Source organism: Trachurus japonicus, chromosome 17, assembly GCF_045865225.1.
Source record: "Trachurus japonicus isolate A0001 chromosome 17, Traja_1.0".
Classification (NCBI taxonomy): Eukaryota; Metazoa; Chordata; class Actinopteri; order Carangiformes; family Carangidae; genus Trachurus; species Trachurus japonicus.
In genome coordinates this window covers 19,573,342-19,592,901 of record NC_140923.1, presented here as the reverse complement: position 1 = coordinate 19,592,901, position 19,560 = coordinate 19,573,342, and the positions used below count along the sequence as shown (strand labels likewise).

At 43.2% G+C, this 19,560-nt stretch overlaps 1 protein-coding gene and 2 long non-coding RNA genes across 3 annotated transcripts; 2 read left to right on the top strand and 1 right to left on the bottom strand.

The window, feature by feature from the left end:
• The first annotated feature begins 234 nt into the window (after positions 1-234).
• On the top strand, positions 235-18,150 carry LOC146970524 (uncharacterized). The gene is made up of 6 exons (XM_085804030.1): positions 235-654; positions 3,090-3,099; positions 15,771-15,867; positions 15,960-16,062; positions 16,143-16,382; positions 16,603-18,150. The coding sequence occupies exons 1-6, from the start codon at positions 344-346 to the stop codon at positions 17,903-17,905; spliced, it is 2,064 nt and encodes a 687-aa protein (XP_085660156.1). The 5' UTR covers positions 235-343; the 3' UTR covers positions 17,906-18,150.
• Positions 6,998-7,927, bottom strand: LOC146970526 (uncharacterized). The gene is made up of 3 exons (XR_015038001.1): positions 7,647-7,927; positions 7,171-7,589; positions 6,998-7,122 (listed from the first exon to the last, which is right to left on the bottom strand). It is a non-coding gene; the product is annotated as an uncharacterized LOC146970526 (long non-coding RNA).
• LOC146970525 (uncharacterized) lies at positions 8,902-9,581 on the top strand. Its single transcript, XR_015038002.1, has 3 exons — positions 8,902-9,088; positions 9,206-9,310; positions 9,406-9,581. It is a non-coding gene; the product is annotated as an uncharacterized LOC146970525 (long non-coding RNA).
• Positions 18,151-19,560: the final 1,410 nt, after the last annotated feature.

The following is a 19,560-nucleotide window of genomic DNA, read 5'->3' as shown; positions in this document are numbered from 1 at the left end:
AAACATACAATTCCACCGGAAGTGCAAAACCGTTCGGAAAAAGGTGGATACTATCAAAGTCTGGATACTCCGGTGCGGTAGGTGGCGCAATGCACCGAAATGTAAATTGCAAAGACGAAGAGAAGAAGCAGCAGCAGCAACAGCAGCCGTAGAAGAAGAGCACCAACATCAACAATAATATACCGCGCAAACCTCTCCACGAAACCCCGACTGCTCGGCCGCAGCCCCCTCTAACTCAACTCCCCACTGCCGCAGCAGAAGTGTGTCCTGCCTGTTGAGAGCAGCAACAGGTCCACTCCACACCGAGGGTCGTTATATTAACGTTACCTCGGCAGCCGGAGGCATGTGCTCCGTGGTCGGATGCGATTCGTCGCGTCGCAATGCGCAACGATTTAAGTTGCCGGAGGATCCAGAGAAGAGACTGGAGTGGGTCCAGTTTCTCTTCGAGGTCAATGGGCAACGACTCAAAGAGACGTGCTGGACTGATATCACCATTTGCAGCGAGCACTTCACCGGTGACTGCTTCATCTACCTGGCTTCGACCCCCGACACACCCAGGCTGAAGCGCGGTGCTGTCCCGTCTCTGTGTATCAAGTCGGAGCCGGACGAACCAAAGCGGGAGCCGGAGGAGACCCCCACATGTGAGGTGAGACTGCTTTTACTGACGTAATATGCGTCTCTTTAGCTACACCTGGTACAGACTACATTGACTTAAAGCGACAGTTGTGTAACTTCTCTTGTTGTCTCTTCACTAAAATCGATTATTTCGTTCAAGAGTGTGTGTTTCATTCATTAGTAATTACCCCCCATCAACAAACCGAAGTGTTCTGGTAAGCTTTGAATTTGCCATTCATATAAACATGGAGCTGGTGAGCTCAGTGCTGGCTGCCATGTTGTGCCGCCATCTTTTACGTTCGGTGGCAGCAGAACGTAGCCAGGTAACCATGGAAACTCACTGGAGACACCGGAGCGGTCGGCTCTGGGCAAGAGTACCCGTATGCAGGGACATGGGCGCCGCCATTAGCCCAGATCCATACCGGAAGTCACGACCGGAAGTTGCTCTTCTTCATGTGTATCATTTCTATGTAGATAAAAAAAACAACTCAGTAACTCAATGGTCCATAATAAAATATTGTTTTCCAGCGGATATCTTAGTTACAACATGATTGATCTATAAAATATTTTTTTGCATGGATCGATTAATGGTGCGTTCCAGGCAGGCTTTTTAACCCGTAAGTCACGACTTCAAGTCACCAGTTACGAGTTTGTAGCGTTCCAGGCAAGTTACGAGTTACGAACTGGGAACTGGGAGTAGATCGATCTAGTACGAGTTCACAGGTGGGAAGTTACGAGTTTGACTGTACGTTCTAACGGGTAACCATAGGAACAGGTCGGAAAAACACGAGTTACGGGTTGCCTGGAACGCACCATAAGTTATTGAGTTATTTAAAAAACGCTGCTAACGGCTAACGGCTAGCGCCGAACGGCTAACGGCTAGCGCCGCTCCTGCTGACAGCAGACCAGGAGAGAGAGAGAGAAACAATAAATGAAATGTCGTTGGTGGGTGCTTTGGTTAGGGTTAGGCAATGAAGAAAGGAGTTGGTTAAGTTTAGTAAAAAGAGCAGGTAGAGGCTAGACACATAGATATATATAAGAACTAGATGACTCACCCGCCGCTGTTTCCCAATGACAAAGCGTACGGCGGCCATCTTGGGACGGGCAACTCTCTCCCTCAGAGCATTAAGCCTATGGTGCATGTTCTGCTATAATGACCATAACTTGCTCAGTTTTTGTCCGATTTTAAAACGGTTTGATTTTTATGAACGTTTATGCAGTTATGATGCAGCATATTTAGAATCACGGATAATTTTAATAATGTATTTTTTTTTTTGTAAAAGTAACATTATAGTGACATTATGCAAATAGTTAAAGTAATAGCTACATACTGATTTATTTTTCACAGAGCTATGAATCGTTATTTTAGTGCAGATGACTGGATCACCTATCTACTGCACTGTAACTGCAGCCAGAGTCAGAGCAAGTTGCCCGTCCTCATATGGCCGACTGTGAGCTACGCCTGCGTGTAGTCCATAGACTGTAAAAAGAATGGACGTAGCGTCCGTGACGTCACCCATTGGTTTTGAGGAGTCTGTTTTGTGCCGCTACTACGGGGGTTTGAACCGCGCCATGTTGGATTCTACTTGCCATATTTGGAGCGGTGCGGCCGTTGGCCGGCCGAGAGCCCGCCCACTGGCCTCGTAGCAGCGGTCTCCGGACCTGTCACTCAACGTTTCCGCGCCCTGATTGGCCAGAACTTTAAACCTAATAATAGTAAAACTGTAGAGTTTAAAAAAAATTCACCCCCCTCAGAGTGTGTGCGGGGGTAGAAACTATCGGTTGAGACCAAAAAAATAAAATGTACCAGGCTGTAAATATGTTTTTTTAAGCTGTAAAATCGGCTATTTTAACATGGGGCTCAATTGGAGTTGCTCCCTTCTGGAGCCAGCCCCCAGCGACAGCCCAGGGGATTGCAGTTTTTTGAACGCGGAAGTGAGCTTCACTTCTCAGACCGACAACTGCCCCCTTGGTGTAGTCAGATCCACCCCCTTGGCTAGACAGGCCAGAGAGAGACGAAGAAGAGCAACTTCCGGTCGTGACTTCCGGTATGGATCAGCTGGGGCTCCAGGGTGAAACTGCCTTCAGCCGTCGACTTCCAGGCTGCGCAGCCTGGGAGGCTGCACTCTGGGCTGCACAAGCTCCACCCTCTACCGCAAGCGGCAGAGCGGAGTGATTCAACCAAAGACGGTTTATAAACCAAGACCTTTCATGACGAGTCAGCTTCCTGTATGCATGTCACGTGGGCTTCTGCACGGCCACGCCCCTTTAGAGAGACCAGAGGCAGTTTGGAGTGTATTGATTCCTATGGGACAATTTAATGTGAACACCGATTATGATCGGGCCTTTCTCCCCACGGTCACTGAAGCAAATTTTGGACTCATTTTTCACAAGCCACATCTCTTCTGAACAGTTTGACACCAAAATGGTAATTTTCAGACGGAGAGATCCGGAGAAAATCCACTTTGTTCAAGACCTGTCTCTGTCTCTACGACACACTCTCGCGAGATTTGGCACAGATCTCCTAGGCAACGTCAAACAAACGGCCGCGAACTCCCGTGAAAATGATTTAAATTATTTTTGGCATGCTAAATATTACTGTTAGTAGTGTAAATATTTAATGTTATCATAAGAAAATATAAATATCTCACTTTCATCTACCTAAAAATTGTATAAATCCACACACACGTTCACAGACGAGGTGGGGTGACGGTTGGCCACGCCCATTTAGAGAGACAGGAAGTGTATACCATTTCATATCATTGGAGCAGCCGCTCATGGAGTATCTTTCCATTTATTGAATATCTTTGATTCAACTGAGCGGCAACCTAAACAAACTGCTTAGCAACACTGCAAACTGCTTTAGCTAGATATTTAAGCTGTTTTATTCGACAAATACAAGCAAGAGCTAGATTTTCAGAGTATTTTTGTAACTTAACTGGTTAGTTGAGCTGCTCGATTTTTTAATTGCAAGTGCTAACGTGAGCTTAGCTAACTTTGTTTGTTTGTTGATACAAAAGGCATCAGCATGAAAGGCTGATAGCAGAGATTCCTTGCAGGCTGGCCATAATGCTATGATAATTTATCATATTCAGTCATCTGCCTTCAAGGCTGATTGTAGAAGCTGCCTTGCAGGCTGATTATTAGGTTAATGCAGATTTCACATTGCATATATTTTCATTATTGCCTTAGCTGCCTTCAAGGCTGATTGTAGAAGCTAGTGCCTTGCAGGCTGATTATTATGCTGCAGATTTCACATTTCATTGCCTTTGCTGCCTTCAAGGCTGATTGTAGAAACCAGTGCCTTGCAGGCTGATTATTAGGCTAATGAAGCTTTCATATTGCATACTTTCATTATTCAGTCAGCAGCCTTCAAGGCTGATTGTAGAAACTAGTGCCTTGCAGGCTGATTATTAGGCTAATGCAGATTTCACATTTGATTATTGCCTTTGCTGCCTTCAAGGCTGATTGTAGAAAATAGTGCCTTGAAGGCTGATTATTAGGTTAATGCAGATTTCACATTTTCATTGCCTTAGCTGCCTGCAAGGCTGATTGTAGAAACTGGTGCCTTGCAGGCTGATTATTAGGCTAAGGATAATTTCATATTGTATAATTGTCATTATTCAGTCAGCATCCTTCAAGGCTTCAAGGATACAATATAGCCAAATAATCAGCCTGCGAGGCACTAGTTTCTACAATCAGCCTTGAAGGCAGCAATGGCAATAATGAAAATATATGCAATGTGAAATCTGCATTAGCATAATAATCAGCCTGCAAGGCACTAGTTTCTACAATCAGCATTGAAGGCAGCTAAGGCAATAATGAAATGTGAAATCTGCATTAGCATAATAATCAGCCTGCAAGGCACTAGCTTCTACAATCAGCCTTGAAGGCAGCTAGGCAATAATGAAAATATATGCAATGTGAAATCTGCATTAACTTAATAATCAGCCTGCAAGGCACAATCAGCCTTGAAGGCAGCTAAGGCAATAATGAAAATATATGCAATGTGAAATCTGCATTAACTTAATAATCAGCCTGCAAGGCACTAGTTTCTACAATCAGCCTTGAAGGCAGCTAAGGCAATAATGAAATGTGAAATCTGCATTAGCATAATAATCAGCCTGCAAGGCACTAGCTTCTACAATCAGCCTTGAAGGCAGCTAAGGCAATAATGAAAATATATGCAATGTGAAATCTGCATTAACCTAATAATCAGCCTGCAAGGCAGCTTCTACAATCAGCCTTGAAGGCAGATGACTGAATATGATAAATTATCATAGCATTATGGCCAGCCTGCAAGGAATCTCTGCTATCAGCCTTTCATGCTGATGCCTTTTGTATCAACAAACAAACAAAGTTAGCTAAGCTCACGTTAGCACTTGCAATTAAAAAATCGAGCAGCTCAACTAACCAGTTAAGTTACAAAAATACTCTGAAAATCTTGCTCTTGCTTGTATTTGTCGAATAAAACAGCTTAAATATCTAGCTAAAGCAGTTTGCAGTGTTGCTAAGCAGTTTGTTTAGGTTGCCGCTCGGTTGAATCACTCCACTCTGCTGCTTGCGGTAGAGGGTGGAGCTTGTGCAGCCCAGAGTGCAGCCTCCCAGGCTGCGCAGCCTGGAAGTTGACGGCTGAAGGCAGTTTCACCCTGGAGCTCAGCTGGGCTAATGGCGGCGCCCATGTCCCTGCACACAGGTCCCTCTCGCTCTGGGAGAAACGATGGAGGTGGCGTCTGTGAAAAACATCATCGGGGTGTAGTGTGAGAGAGGATGGAGGGTCACACTGATGCTGCATTCACGTGGAGTCAGGCAGATGGCAAACAAACCGGTGTCCTGCCAGAAGTTGATTGCTGCCAAAAATTTTAGCATTTTAGCTCAATAGAGTGCAGAAGCATGAAGTAACGTCGCCATGGGTCCTCAATGGGCTCTATGCACAGCTCCACATCTTCCTGAACTTAATGCTGCTCCTTTGTTTCCTGTCTTACATTATTGGACAAACTGATTAATTCAGGTGTGTCTGACCATTGTGACTACACACAGACACACCTGGATTAATCAGTTTGTCCAATAATGTAGGAAACAAAGGAACAGCATTAAGGAGAGGGACCCAACTGCAGTCAATATGGCGGACACGGGCGGCGCCATACATCCAATCCATACCGGAAGTCCCAAGCGGAAGTTTGTTCTTCGTGCAGTCTGGTTCACACTCCAGGACAGAAGGTGGCGGTAATGCACCAAAAGTGTAGAAGAAGGAAGAAGTCCATAAAATCCACCATCTTTGGTGTAGACAGAGCGGTTCAACGAACGGTAAGAAAAATAGTTTTTTAATTATCATTCCACGAGTGTGGTATTATCTTTAGGATGTAATTCGTGCTTTTTACAAATGCGATGCGTGGAATAACTGAGTGACACGTCTCGTGAAGGTTGTTTTTTCTTGTCCGAGCTATTAGCTTAGCTTAGCTTAGCTCATACGGCAATTTTAGCAGCGTGGTTGGGTGGGTAAGTTACTGGGGCTGTCCCATTCCTCCACACTTGACTCAGTGCGCTTGGCCCGGCTTGGCCACGCACACACTTTGGTGACGTTTTGCCGGCGTAACGTACATTTGCGTATAGTGTGCAAGCATGGATTAAGTGGCCAAGCGTGTGGGGGGATATTTAAGAGCAATCGGGACACACTTGACAAGTGCAGCCTGTGCCATTGCGCACAGTAGCACAACAACACACACACACAGCACCGGTTTTAATAAACAGTGCTGCTGTTCTCAAACTCCGTGTTAAGAACTTTGTTGCCTTGTTTGTTTGTACAACACACACATTTATTCATTCATTCATCCATTCTTTTCTTCCAGATACATCCTTCTATATTAAAAGAGGGCGACAGCCTGATCTACTCCGTGTTGCCGTCTGGTTTTAGGTGTCCTCTCTGCCCCTCATTCAACACAAAACATGAGAGCGTCATCCACAGGCACCTTCGGAATCATGTGGCAAATGCAGTGCATTTCAATGGTATGGCCATGATTAAATATATTATTTAGATCATATGCCTGTACATGTCATTTTGAATGATACTTGTGTTTTTGCATGTCTAAGGTAATGTTTTAACCAGTCTTACACTGGGTTGCACTCCTTTGATGTCTGATAAGTTTATCAAAGAAAGCAAGTTACTCTCAAGAGATTCCTACTTGTAGCACTCCGTGGAGAAGTTTCACTTTTTGAAATGGACATACCGGTAACTGTTTATAATGAGGAAAAACACATCTGTATTATACTCTATATAGGATGTTTTCTCATATGATTTTCTTCTATGGCTAATTATTCTTTATTTTTAGGAAATATCATCTGCAGATGTAATCTGCAGTGCAGAAATGGAGGACATTTCCATTGTCCATTTTGTTGTTCAACAATAATTCGGAAAGAGGCCATTACCACACATGTCACAGACTGTCAAAACAAATGTGATGTGCCCCAGCTCACACCGGTTTCACCCTCTCAACCATCAGTTCCACCCTCTCAACCGCCCTTATCAGAGACCCACCCTACTGTGTCATCATCAACGAGTGTGGACCATTTATATTCACTGCCAGCTTTGGTTTCAGCCATTGAAATGGACCATTCCTACACAATAGCATCCCCAAAAACCCCTGCTGTTGAGCCAGAAGAGCCAGATCACCCTCAGTCACCCCCCTACACAACAGCATCCCCAAAGACCCCTGCTGTTGAGCCAGAAGAGCCAGATCACCCTCAGTCACCCCCAGCTACAACTTCAGAGGAGCCCATTGCTGCAGAGGAACAAGTCACTGAGGATGTGCTACCAACCCATGTAAAGTGCCCACACTGCCCAGTTGTCCTGTACAAGAGGAATTTGTTTTTACATATCCAAAGAAAACATGGCAAAGCACAAGACATAACGGCACAATCCCACTTACGAAGTACATCGGTTGATCAAAGTAATGGCCTTTATGCTGTTAGAAAAACTTTAAGAGGATTCAGTGTTCCAGTGCATGTGCAGCGCAAGACATGGGGACAGCAACATGTGACAAGATGTGAGATGGAGGATTGCCGGCAATACCACCTGCCTGCACAGCGAAGTGGCCTCTCTCACAGCTTGTGCCATCACATCCGTTCATTGGATTATTGTGACAGTACAGCCAGTGAGGACCAACTGGACCACCAAGTCCTCCAGGAAATGGTGGAAAACCGTTTTTTTGCAGACTCTAAAGTAGCAGTGTGCAAAACAAGGCAACAAGAAGCAGAAGCAGCACATGTCCCCTTGTCTGTCCTTGTTGACCTTACTGGTTCAAAAAATCATATCTGCCTTTCCATTCATGAACCAAAATTGCAACATTACAGCACTTTAGGGAGAGTCTTTGTAACGTATAACATTAAAAAAAACACCTGGCATTGTCCCTGCGCTAAGCCACGTGCATCTTGTACTCACAAATACATTGCAAAGTGGCACCTTTTCCAGACACACAAGCACCTTTTCAAGACGGTGCCACCAACCACCACACCAGCAACGACAACTCACTCTGTCAGTCACCCCACTGCAGAGACGGAGAGAAGTGTGCGGTATGTCTACAAGTACAAAAAAATACCAACCACTCTCCCTGAAGATGTGACAGCCCGCAGAGCTCCAACAGATTTCCCTCAGCAATTGTTTCCTATTGAAACAACCTGTAAGCTCTGTGAAGGCAATCCAAAACTGGAGAATGCTATTAGAATAACTAACAAAGCCACAATTGTTGGCATGGAAGGCTTAATACAAAGTAAGTTCATTAATTTTTTTTTTTGATTTATCATGTACAGTTAATTTGATATATCATAATATATGTTTTTATGTTTATTGCAGACATCTCAACTTACAATAGAAGATGCACCAAATGTCAGATGGTGTACAGATACCAGGAGTGGACAGATGGCCTCCACAACTTCAATGACCGTGTCATCATTACACTGCAGCTATGTCTGTATTTGAGGCACAATCTTCAGGTGTGTGTGAAACCACAAACCATACAAGGTGTTGCTACTCATGTTGCCACAAATGTAATTATTTGCTCTGGTTCTAAATTTGTTATTTCAGCTAATGTGGTTTGTTTGGCACATGGCACATTTATTGTGACAGTTATTCTCTGTTTAAAACATAATTTGCAGTGATTTACAGATGCAAATGTCCAGGCACAGTGATATCTGGGATTCATTTTACTACTTTTCTGGGTATTTTTTGTCAATCATAATATTTTCCTGTTACTCTTCTGTTTTTAACTATAGAATCATGTGTCTGTGTCTCGAGTCATCAACTCTCATGAGAAGCTGCTGAAGGTTAAGTTTCCAGCCAGTGACCTCATTTTTCAAGGATACTGCCAGTTCGAAGCTCTTTGCGAGACAGAGTACAGATACTCTTGTGTCAATTGTGGCTTCTACCCTCCTGTGGTAATTATGGACCTCCACAGAAAAGGAGTATTCAATTTTGAGGGTATGACTCCCTTTCAGTTATACATACTCTTTTACAAATGTTATTATTGTGACTAAAGATGTATTTACAAAACTATCTGATCTAAGAGTACTTGTATTTTATGCTTGTCAATTTCAGTTAGTGAGCTTGAAGAACCAAGAGAGGATTTTAATGGTGAACACGACATAGTTGCATTCTGGGATTCTGTTGATCTCCACATGATCAGCCGAGGATTTTTTGATTGTAAGTCTGTCTAGATGTTAAAATTCAGGCACAGGTGGTTGTGTATTCTTCCCTTCAGAATTAACATTATTCAAATCTCTGTCTTTTCCTTGAAGCTCCTGCACAGAACCCATTTGTTGTCAAACCAAAATACGACAACTGGTCACCCTGGGTTGGAGGGGAGACCCGTAAAGGCAACAAAGTTCTTAACACGGAGTTTGAGAAGGTGCCACCACGGAACTCCTCCAGTAACCCTAACCTTGGTGATATGACAGAGGACCGCTTAGCAGATGAGCTGCTAAAGCAAAAGGTACAGTGAACTTTCTTGATTGTGCCTTCTTTTATTTAATTACATTATCACTGCCCTTTGTGATGTTGCAGAGAAACTATGAGAAATGCATTTTATACTTTAGCAGTGTTGGGTAGTAACGCGTTATTAGTAACGCCGTTACGTAACGCCGTTACTTTTTTCAGTAACTAATAATGTAACGCGTTGTTTTTTTTAAATCAGTAACTCCGTTTCCGTTACCAAACGCTGCGTTACTCCGTTCCTTTCCGTTCCTTTTGGTGAAGTTTTCAGGGATGCAAACAGCGCGCCGAAAAGCGAAACTCGCTTTTTTCATGACCAATTAGGTGACTTGTGTGAATCGTTCAGATCCAAAGAGTTTTTGTTTTTTGGGGAGGGGGGTCTCAGCGTCTCAGCTGGGGTCAGTAAAATGTTTTTCTACAGGCTGACAGTGACAATCACGTGAAACTGAGGCGAACTCATTCATGGTTGTCTCTGATTATACTGGTAACAGCCGACCTCCAATGTAGACGCGCGACGTGCGCGCTCGTTACCCAAAGCGGCGCGTAGCCGCGTGCAGTCGGTGCGACGGCGACGCCGTTTTTTCCCCCCGTGCATGTCCGTTGCTGTGTCAGGCAGGTGTTTCCCACGGAGCTCTGCCCCGTTTCAGAGGTGAAGGAGAGACGTCGCCTCCGCGATGTAGAATGTGTTCAATTAAAGTGAAACTAACACATTATATAGGCCTATATGTCCATTACACACTGAATGAAACATCCCATGTCTTTATTTATTCAGTTTATTTTAATAGTAATAATTATGACTAACATTCAGTGAAGACCTAAAATTCAGTATCTCCAAAATTGAAACATTGCAAAGGATTTTTTTAAAAAGCATTTTTAATATAGAAATGTTGGCCTTCTGAAAACTATGTCCATCTATATGCACTCAATACTTGGTTGGGGTTGAACTACTGGAAATTGACTTTTCCATGATATTGTAATATAATCATTTGTTAATGGTGAGCACCCCCCCAAGACAATTCCTCTCTTTTTTGGTCCTGACCCGTTTGCATCCCTGGGTTTTACAGCGGCACACACTTCCTATAACATTCTAGCGATCAATAAAGTTTCATTGAATTGAAAGAAAGACAGAGCACACTGCAACACTGTGAAAAACAAAGCGCTTTGCGGCCGCCCTTAGAGTGCCTATAGAGAGATATAGGCACTCTAGCCGCCCTCTAGCGTCCCACACGTAGGCCTAATCAAACACGCTCCATGAAGACTGAGGACTGGACAGGTCAGAGCATGACGGCGAGCTAAGGTAACGTTTGCTAACGCAGCATCCGAGACCGAAGCTGTGTGTCAGTTCAGGCTGCAGCCCCTGAACTGGGGCACAGCTCGAGAGTCACAGCGAGACACCAGCACCCACTCCACCCGAGCAGCAGCGGTTGGAGTCCGACAGACGGACGCCTGAAACGGTAAACACAGCTGATCACTCTGGGTAAACACAGCTGATCGATCGAAAGAAATTACCGCTGGAGTGAATTTATTTCCGTCATTGAAAACAGGTTCTTGAATGTAGCCTAACTCAGTCAAAGTAAGACATCCTCAATATTTTTTTGCAGTTCTGTTAGGTCAAGCTGCTGCTGACATCATGCAGCATGATGATGATGGTAAAGTTTTACAGATAAAAAACGTTTTTTCATCAGCATCAGTACAGAACTGAAATGACAGTTAGAGGGGAATTCAATCAACCTTTATTTAATGGGAGCATTGGAAAAAAAACGTTTTAAAGTAACGAAAAAGTTACTTTTTCAGTAACGCATTACTTTTTGGTTTAAGTAACTGAGTTACTAACTGAGTTACTTTTTTAATGAAGTAACTAGTAACTGTAACTAGTTACTATTTTTCAGTAACTAGCACAACACTGTACTTTAGTCATGCCTTTTTTTTAGTTTTGTCTTTTTACCCACAGATTCATTTTAATGACATGAAAAAGGTGACTTTTTTTCCTTCACTTTTTTATTGTCCTAATGTAATATGGCCTAGGTATCCACTAGTCGAAAACTTTGCAAAAGCTGCAATATGGATACTAAGGGGTCTCGCATGGATCTAATTAACCGGCTACGGGATGAGACCTGCATATGTCCAGATTTAAAAAAAAAAAAAAAAGAAAGATTGAAAACAAATGAACATGAAGAATAAATATTCCTGCTCTGGTTCTGCCCCCTCTCACTTTATGTGACTGTTCCTAGAATCTGTGGCTGAGTAGTCCAGTTTTTTGAGTTTCTGGAAGTCCTAATATTTTCATGTTTCTCTGCAGGATCATGGATGCAGTTGAGGATGGAGGGATCCTGTCAATCTTTTCTAAGATGCAGATCAAGGTAACTTTTTTGAATAGACTGTGCTTTCAGTAGTTCCAGTCTGTCTTACTTTCTCTAATGATTACATGTTCACCTTTTACTCTTTGGTTTCAGAACCTGTATGACGATCTCATCAGTGGAAAGATGAGATCCAACCGGATGTATCTCTGGCAAAATCCCTCCACCTCATTGAATCTGAAGCAACATCTGAAACTGAGGACGCTTAACCTTAGTGACCAGCGAGTAAATGAAAATGCCAAGTCATGTGTATGTGTGTTCAGAGGTAACAACGGTTAATTTGTTTACTTTGTGTTTTTGTTTTTAATAGATCTTTGAGGTCCTTCGAGTCATTGAGGAGGTCACGGGCGTGGGGGAACAGATAAAAAAAGGGGATATCCACCTCCTCGATTTTGTCTTTGATGTTATGCTCCCAGAGGTAAGAATGTCAATCGAGCTTGCATGGGAATTGTGAGGAAATTATTGGGTGTTCAATTTTATTCCTTTGGAAAGCATAAAAACAAAGAGAACACTCTTTACAGCATCATAAGGTTACTGTATGATTGGATCATGTTACTATTTTTCAGATTTTGATCAGAATCTGAGGAAGGCCTCACCAGGCTGAAGGCTGAGGTTGTGTTGGCCAGTGGGAGCCTGTTTTAAGCCCCACCACCACCAGATACTGTGCCCCCAACAAAGCAGGATGGCCTGGCGACCCCTGTTTGTTCTGTTTGTTTGTTCTGTTTTGTAATAAAGGCATTGTTTACAAAAAATAACTCAAGTCAAGTTATTATTGCCAGTATGAAAGTGCAATATTGTGTTTTGTTTGATTCCAGAAAGATTAACAGAGGACTGAAAATGGGAAAATTTAATTATTGCATTCATTTGATAGCTAAACCTGATGATGAATACATTTGTAGACCCAGGAAATGCCTGCTCTGTTGCAGGAACACATGTCCAGGGCCATCATGTTGTCCATGATGCTCCTACTCATCCCTGAAGATCCCTGAAGGGTTAAAATATGATCTGCAGGATTGAAGTCCCTACTCCCCAGCAGACTGCAGCATAAAAGAACACACTTGCTATCACAGACTGATTGTACTACAGATGTCAAGAAATCTGAGCCTCCTTAAGACAGCACAGTTCCCCAAACTGGCCTTTATCTCCTCGGTCACATCTTACCTGACAGGAAGGATCATGATCAGTGCATAATGTCTGGTACCACCAATTATTTGTGTCTTCTATTTTTATACCTCCCCAATAATTAAAATATTAATGTCAAAGTATGACTGTGTGGTGTGCATGTTGCAACTACTGACTAATCTGAAAGTGGTCAATTAATTTGATATTGTAAATTCTCATTTTATTAATCCTAGGTTTATTTAATGAGAATTCAGTCTATTCAATATTTATATTATTCAGTCCTATTGGGAGCTAGAGAGAGTGTGCGTGAGTGAACCCCACCACACAACCATATTTTTATGTTAACGTTGAACGTTAAAAGTTATAGAAGAAGTTATTAATCCATGAAAAGTTAACATTATATTTAGTGATTAGTGGACTTCTAACTTCTGAGTTTTACAGTAGCCTATAAACTTGCGAAGTTAATTACCTAGTCAATTATACCGTTACGATAAACAAAGAATCCATAATTATGTGTAAACGTACGTGCTTTTATTGTTGTAGCTCGCCTCGGAGCGGTGTTTAACTAACTTCCGCTTGAGACTTCCGGTATGGATTGAAACGTACGTGCTTTTATTGTTGTAGCGCGCCTCGGAGCGGTGTTTAACTAACTTCCGCTTGAGACTTCCGGTATGGATTGAAACGTACGTGCTTTTATTGTTGTAGCTCGCCTCGGAGCGGTGTTTAACTAACTTCCGCTTGAGACTTCCGGACGGTATGGATTGAAACGTACGTGCTTTTATTGTTGTAGCTCGCCTCGGAGCGGTGTTTAACTAACTTCCGCTTGAGACTTCCGGTATGGATTGAAACGTACGTGCTTTTATTGTTGTAGCCCGCCTCAGAGCGGTGTTTAACTAACTTCCGCTTCCTCAGAGCGGTGTTTAACTAACTTCCGCTTGAAACTTCCGGTATGGATTGGATGTATGGCGCCGCTCGTGTCGGCCATATTGACTGCAGCAAGGTACTCTTGGCATTAAGTTCAGGAAGTAGTGGAGCTGTGCATAGAGCCCATTCGGAAAAAGTCTCCATGTAATGGCGCTTTTCCACTGGCGCGGCGCGGCACAGCCCGCTTCTTTTGCTTTTCCACTAGCCCTAGTATCTGGTACCAGGTACCATTTGTAGTACCTCCTTGGCCCTGGTTCCAAGTAGGGATGGGAAATCGGCCCTATATTCAGATCACTCGATCGTGGACACTGTCGATCGGTGCAATTACGTCAGCTTAAAAAAAAACAACAAAAAAAAAAACTTGCTATATAGTTCCGTTCATTCATCTCCGCATAGCGCTCACTCTCCGTTATTGTCGTTCACACACACAGACAAGCGCGAATGCATGACGCACGGCTCAGGGTTTTTTTCCAACTCACGGGTCCCGCATCTATGAAGTAATTTGACCCGCCCCACACCACCGCATCTATTTTCCGCTATTAAACGTCAGACAGCGGCTTTTTACTTTGAAAGGGCAGACAGAGGCGCTGTGTTGCCGGTAGCTTGTCAGTGTGGAGCTTGTGAGGAGTGGGAGAGTCACAGTGCAGCGAGTGCAGCAGCCGCGGCGGCCGCCTCTCCCTCTCCCCGGTCTGCTCTCTGCTCTCAGTGAAACCAACCCGCTCTGCTGATGCGCCCAGCCGCCGTCTCACCACCGGTTCCCTCACACCTCCGCCGGCTTTCCCCTCAACATCAGCGCGCCCCTGATAACAAACTCTGGACTTCATCATCAGTTTTTTTAATGACCCGCCCCACCCCGCACAGCCTTTGTCCGCGGCATGCACCTCCGAAAAAAAGTGAGAAGGAAAAAAAAAAGATGCAACAGGGTGTGTAATTAAGAGTTTAATATTCACTCCTCTGTTGCACAGATCCAAGGGCTCTGTATGCAGACATGTTGCTCCGCGAAACTTTTTTCAAGTACACAGTAGAGCGCAGGTTCTAGAGATTATTTCTTTAACATCTTATGGCAGTAAATTAATTAAAGATCGCCATTTGAAAAAAAAATCACGATCGTCCCTTCGATCGCCGATAGACGATCCGATCGAAAATCACTCCATCCCTAGTTCCAAGCGAGCCGAAGCGATACTATAACGTGACGTGAGTCGCAAGCGTTACGTCCAACATGAGAATCAAACCCGGAAATTTCAAAAACAGACCGGCAACAGCGCCAACTGATCTGTACCGAGACTGTTGTTATTTATTCACCTGAGTCAAATGTTGCTGTGTGTAAAACCACACTGTGGTCTGTTAACGAGGTGCAGACGAGTGAGTTTGGAGCTGACGAGCGGATCGAAAAAAGAGACACGGACAATGCGGCCCCGCGATCGCCTCCGCGATCACCCCCGTGCACGCATGGCAACGTTACTTCCTGCTTCCGCTTTGTCACTCTATAGCATCTCAGTAGCTTTAAACAGGTTATCTCTGCTTTAAATATCCCACATTTTTGGTAATTTTAGACCTCCACATTGCAAATAATGGATTCGTCCCATCAGACTCCACATGCACATGTTTTATCGTCTCATAAATGTTGTTTGCACTAACAGGTGTCTGATGACCACTTGTTGCGTCTGTGGTGAGGAGATGATAATGTTACTCACAGACTGTGATGTTGTGTTATCCCAACTTTTAAATTCAAGTATTATATCATTTTGTGCTTTCCTTGTTTTGTGTAGGAATCCGTGGGAACACTAGAAGTTGATTATCAGTGTGAACAGTTAAAAACATGTGATAGTCCAACTTCGTATTCTGAAGATGAACTGGCTTCAGTGGGTAAGAAACGAAACATTGTGATGTGTTGAGAAAAAACAGTTTGGAAATGTATTTTCAGGCGAGCAAAAAATCTTTATATTTCATTTTCCCAGCCGTTCCTGTAAGCCCAGTGCCGAGCGATACTTCAGATGTTTCTTTGACTGATCATGGTCAGATTCTGCAAAATATTGTGAATCTTGATATCATCAGGGAGAAGTAAGTCAGACTAACTTTTTAAACCATGCTAGAGTTTGAAACGCTGACCTCAAATCATTTCAATTCAATTCCTTTTTCAGAGCTGCGCTTCTTCAGATGAAGGGGAAGTATGTCGTGAATGAAAAACTCCTGATCCAGCTGTTCAGCACCAAGTGTCCTTTGTGTCGATCAAAAGTAAAGGTGGAGAAGATTGTCCGTGGCATGCTCCTCATCTTGAACAAAGAGTGCCTTGAATGCAAATACAGAAAACAGTGGAAAAGCCAGGCCAATGCCACCATTCAAGCAGCTGAAGGTGGCACAGCAATATCTACAGAGGTGAGACATCAGTAGTCAGACACAGATACTGCACCATATCCAAACACACTGTTACAGATGTGACTTTTAATAATGGTGCGTATCCAAGTAAGCCACAAAAAAGACATAATGCAAAAATCTAAAATGCCAGATATTTAGACTGAATATGTATTTCAACCTTTATCCATAAACACTCAATTAAAATCTGTGTTGGATGTTAATAAAATGTTATTCCTACTAATTCTTTCCACTGTATGTGTTACAGGAGAGTGACCCCATGGATGAAACAGAGGAATCCAGTGATCAGGGTCAGGAAGACGTGGACTCAGATGAGGACTGGCAACCAGACGATTTGTTTCCAGCTACACTGCTACAGGGAGACTCTGATGAAGACACTGAGTATTATGATGATGATGATGAGCAAAATAACATTTACCGTGGATTCTCCTCCCTCAGCAATCAGCTTTGCACAGACTGTGGTAGGTTTTACAGTAAACGGTGGCCTCACACATGTGAGCACAAAGTTAAACCCTATTCCTGCAACATTTGTGGCAAGAGGTGTGTCAGCGAGGTTGCTCTAAATTCTCATAGCAGAGTCCACGATGAAAACTATGAGTATGTGTGCAAATATTGTAACATTACATTCAAAACAAAGGTGGACAAAATAACTCATGAGCAGATTCACATAACTGAAGGAAAACCCTATAAATGTCCAGACTGCTCAGAGACATTTGCCTCAAATAAGGAACGTAGAATCCACATGGAGGACCACAGAGCCCCCCAGGATTTAAAATGCCACATCTGTGGGATTGAATTCAACCGTGTACTTTCTATTCGAAGACACTTAATCGTGCACACTGGTGAGAAACCGTACAAGTGTTCAGTGTGCCAGCGAGGCTTCAATCAGGCGAGTCACCTCAAATCTCACATGCGTCTGCACACGGGGGAGAGGCCTTTTAAGTGTCAACACTGTGACAGACGCTTCAATCACAACGTGAGCTTGAAGAGTCATGTGCAGCGTTACCACACAGGGGATGACAAAAAGAAGGGTATGATAAACAAAACTCGGAGAGACGCTGGTAATCAGAACAAGAGAGGCGATGACTTGGAGCTTGACAAAATAGATCAAGATCAGGACGCAGAAGAGAAGGTGCCAGGACCTAAAAAGAGTAAGAGAAGCACAGGTAGACCCATAGGAAGGCCTAAGAGAAATCCAGCACTGGTTCGGGCAAAGAAAGTGCGAGGCTCAGATTCAAATTCTAAGAGTGGAAAATCAAAGCTACAGCCATGCAATGATGAAGAGAGTGAGGACGAGCCGTCTGAAAGTGACATGTCCTTTGGCTCAAAAGAGGAGGAAGTGGAGGACGAGGGCGAGAAAGTGACTTTGAAGCAGAGCACATCTAGGAGAAGGTCGAACAATTCTGACAGTGACGTTGATTTTGATCCTGCACACTCAAAGAAAAAGAGGAACAGCCGCCAGAACGGTGGTGAGAGCACACGGGGGCGCAGGGGGAGACGCAGAAAAAATCAAGCAACTGAGGACACTTAGAAAAACATTGTACTAAATAATCTATTGCATACAGCTGAGTATCACTGGTTCCCATTATATAAATGGAACCATTATGTATTATGAGAAACTTTCACTGCATTTTGGTCAGACTTGGTACAAATGTGTTAAACTGGGCTGATTTGGATGGTCGCTGTTCATTTGTGTTATATATTTTTAATTCTTTAACTTACATAAAACTCTATGTGTGTTAATTGTTGGAAGAACCTCATCCTAGTGCCACCACCTAATTCCTGTATGCCAACAGAGTCTTCTGTTAAGATAAAATATATTCAATTTCCTTAAGGGCCAGTGTGTATTTTTTTTTTTAATGGTTTGGGGGAACTGCTGAATATTACAACAGCTTGTGATCACCAGATAACTGAAATAACTCTCCAGTCAATCCAGCATTTTTGGTGGGATAACATGGCATTGCCAGTTTGTTAGAAGTGCGTTTTTTTTGTTTTGTTTTTTTTTTACAATCTGGACCTTATTTCTGGCATAAAATGCGGTCGTTTAATCACCCATACAACTTTGGTGTCATTAGAATGATATTTATGTTAGGGAGGAATTTGTGGCGATGCCGGTGAAGAAGAAGTACCAGAGTCCTGGATGTCTTACGCTGAAGGAGTTTATTTAGGCTCGATCGGGGAAAACAGAAAAGTCGTCAACACAACATGAGTGCGTGACGCCACCTTAATTCAGGGGTCAAACGGCAAAGCTCAGATTCTTTTACTAGAAAGGTGGACCAAGACAGCAAAGGGGAGATGTGTTAAAGCAGAAGTAAGCGGAATATTTGTGTTAATATAAGTCTTAAATGGTTATATCTTCCGACGGCAATCACTTACATAGAGTGTTTGGTCCGAAACACGGGTCTGTCAGTCACTCTGCTCTGCTGTAAGCCAAGGAGAAAACTTTTATTTTATTTCCTTGTATCCTACAACCTTTATCCAATGAGGAGAGAGAACGGCATGAAGGGCTGTGTGTGCAGCCAGGGGATGCGCGTGAATATGGTGACGTAGGGACAAGGACCAATAGATCCATGACGAGGGCGGGGGCTGCTAACTCCATCGGCTGACAAGAAGTCAGAAAAACGACCGGATCGCTTACTTCTGCTTTAACATCCAATTGGCTATAGTGCATAAAAATGAAGATACGGATTCACTCCAGCTAGGAAATGGGAGAGAAACAATAGTTTCTCACGCAAAATGTTACCCAGTGACGGTGAGCGTTATCATCTAACTCTACAGTTGTGTCTGCAACCTGCCAGGAGAGTGAGATTGAAGATGCCAAAGAGGGACCATGGCCTTGGCATGTTTCTCAGAGAGAAAGTAGGGCAGATAACAGCAGTAATCTAACAGGAAGTCCTCTAATTCATAGCTCCACACTATAACACAGAGGGATTGACCATTAACTACACAAACTATCTAGGAAAGTGAAATTATTCTCTAACAATCGTCATCTGGGGTCTAGATTTTTTCTTTTTTTTCACACCCAAATAAATCAAATGAACAAACCAAAAACAAAATACATCCTTTTAACTGAGTTGGAAAAAATAGGTTATCATTTCAAATAATCAAACAGGGTTTTTTAATGATTTGTAAATGTCTACTGTTTTTTATAACTTTTCCATTCTTCATAGTATGTAGTATAGTGGC

Coding starts and splice junctions, on each gene's coding strand:
- LOC146970524 (XM_085804030.1), top strand. CDS start 344: ATGTGCTCCGTGGTCGGATGCGATTCGTCGCGTCGCAATGCGCAACGA. Junction 16,063..16,142: donor CTTGATATCATCAGGGAGAA/GTAAGTCAGACT, acceptor TTCCTTTTTCAG/AGCTGCGCTTCTTCAGATGA. Junction 16,383..16,602: donor GCAATATCTACAGAGGTGAG/ACATCAGTAGTC, acceptor CTACTAATTCTT/TCCACTGTATGTGTTACAGG.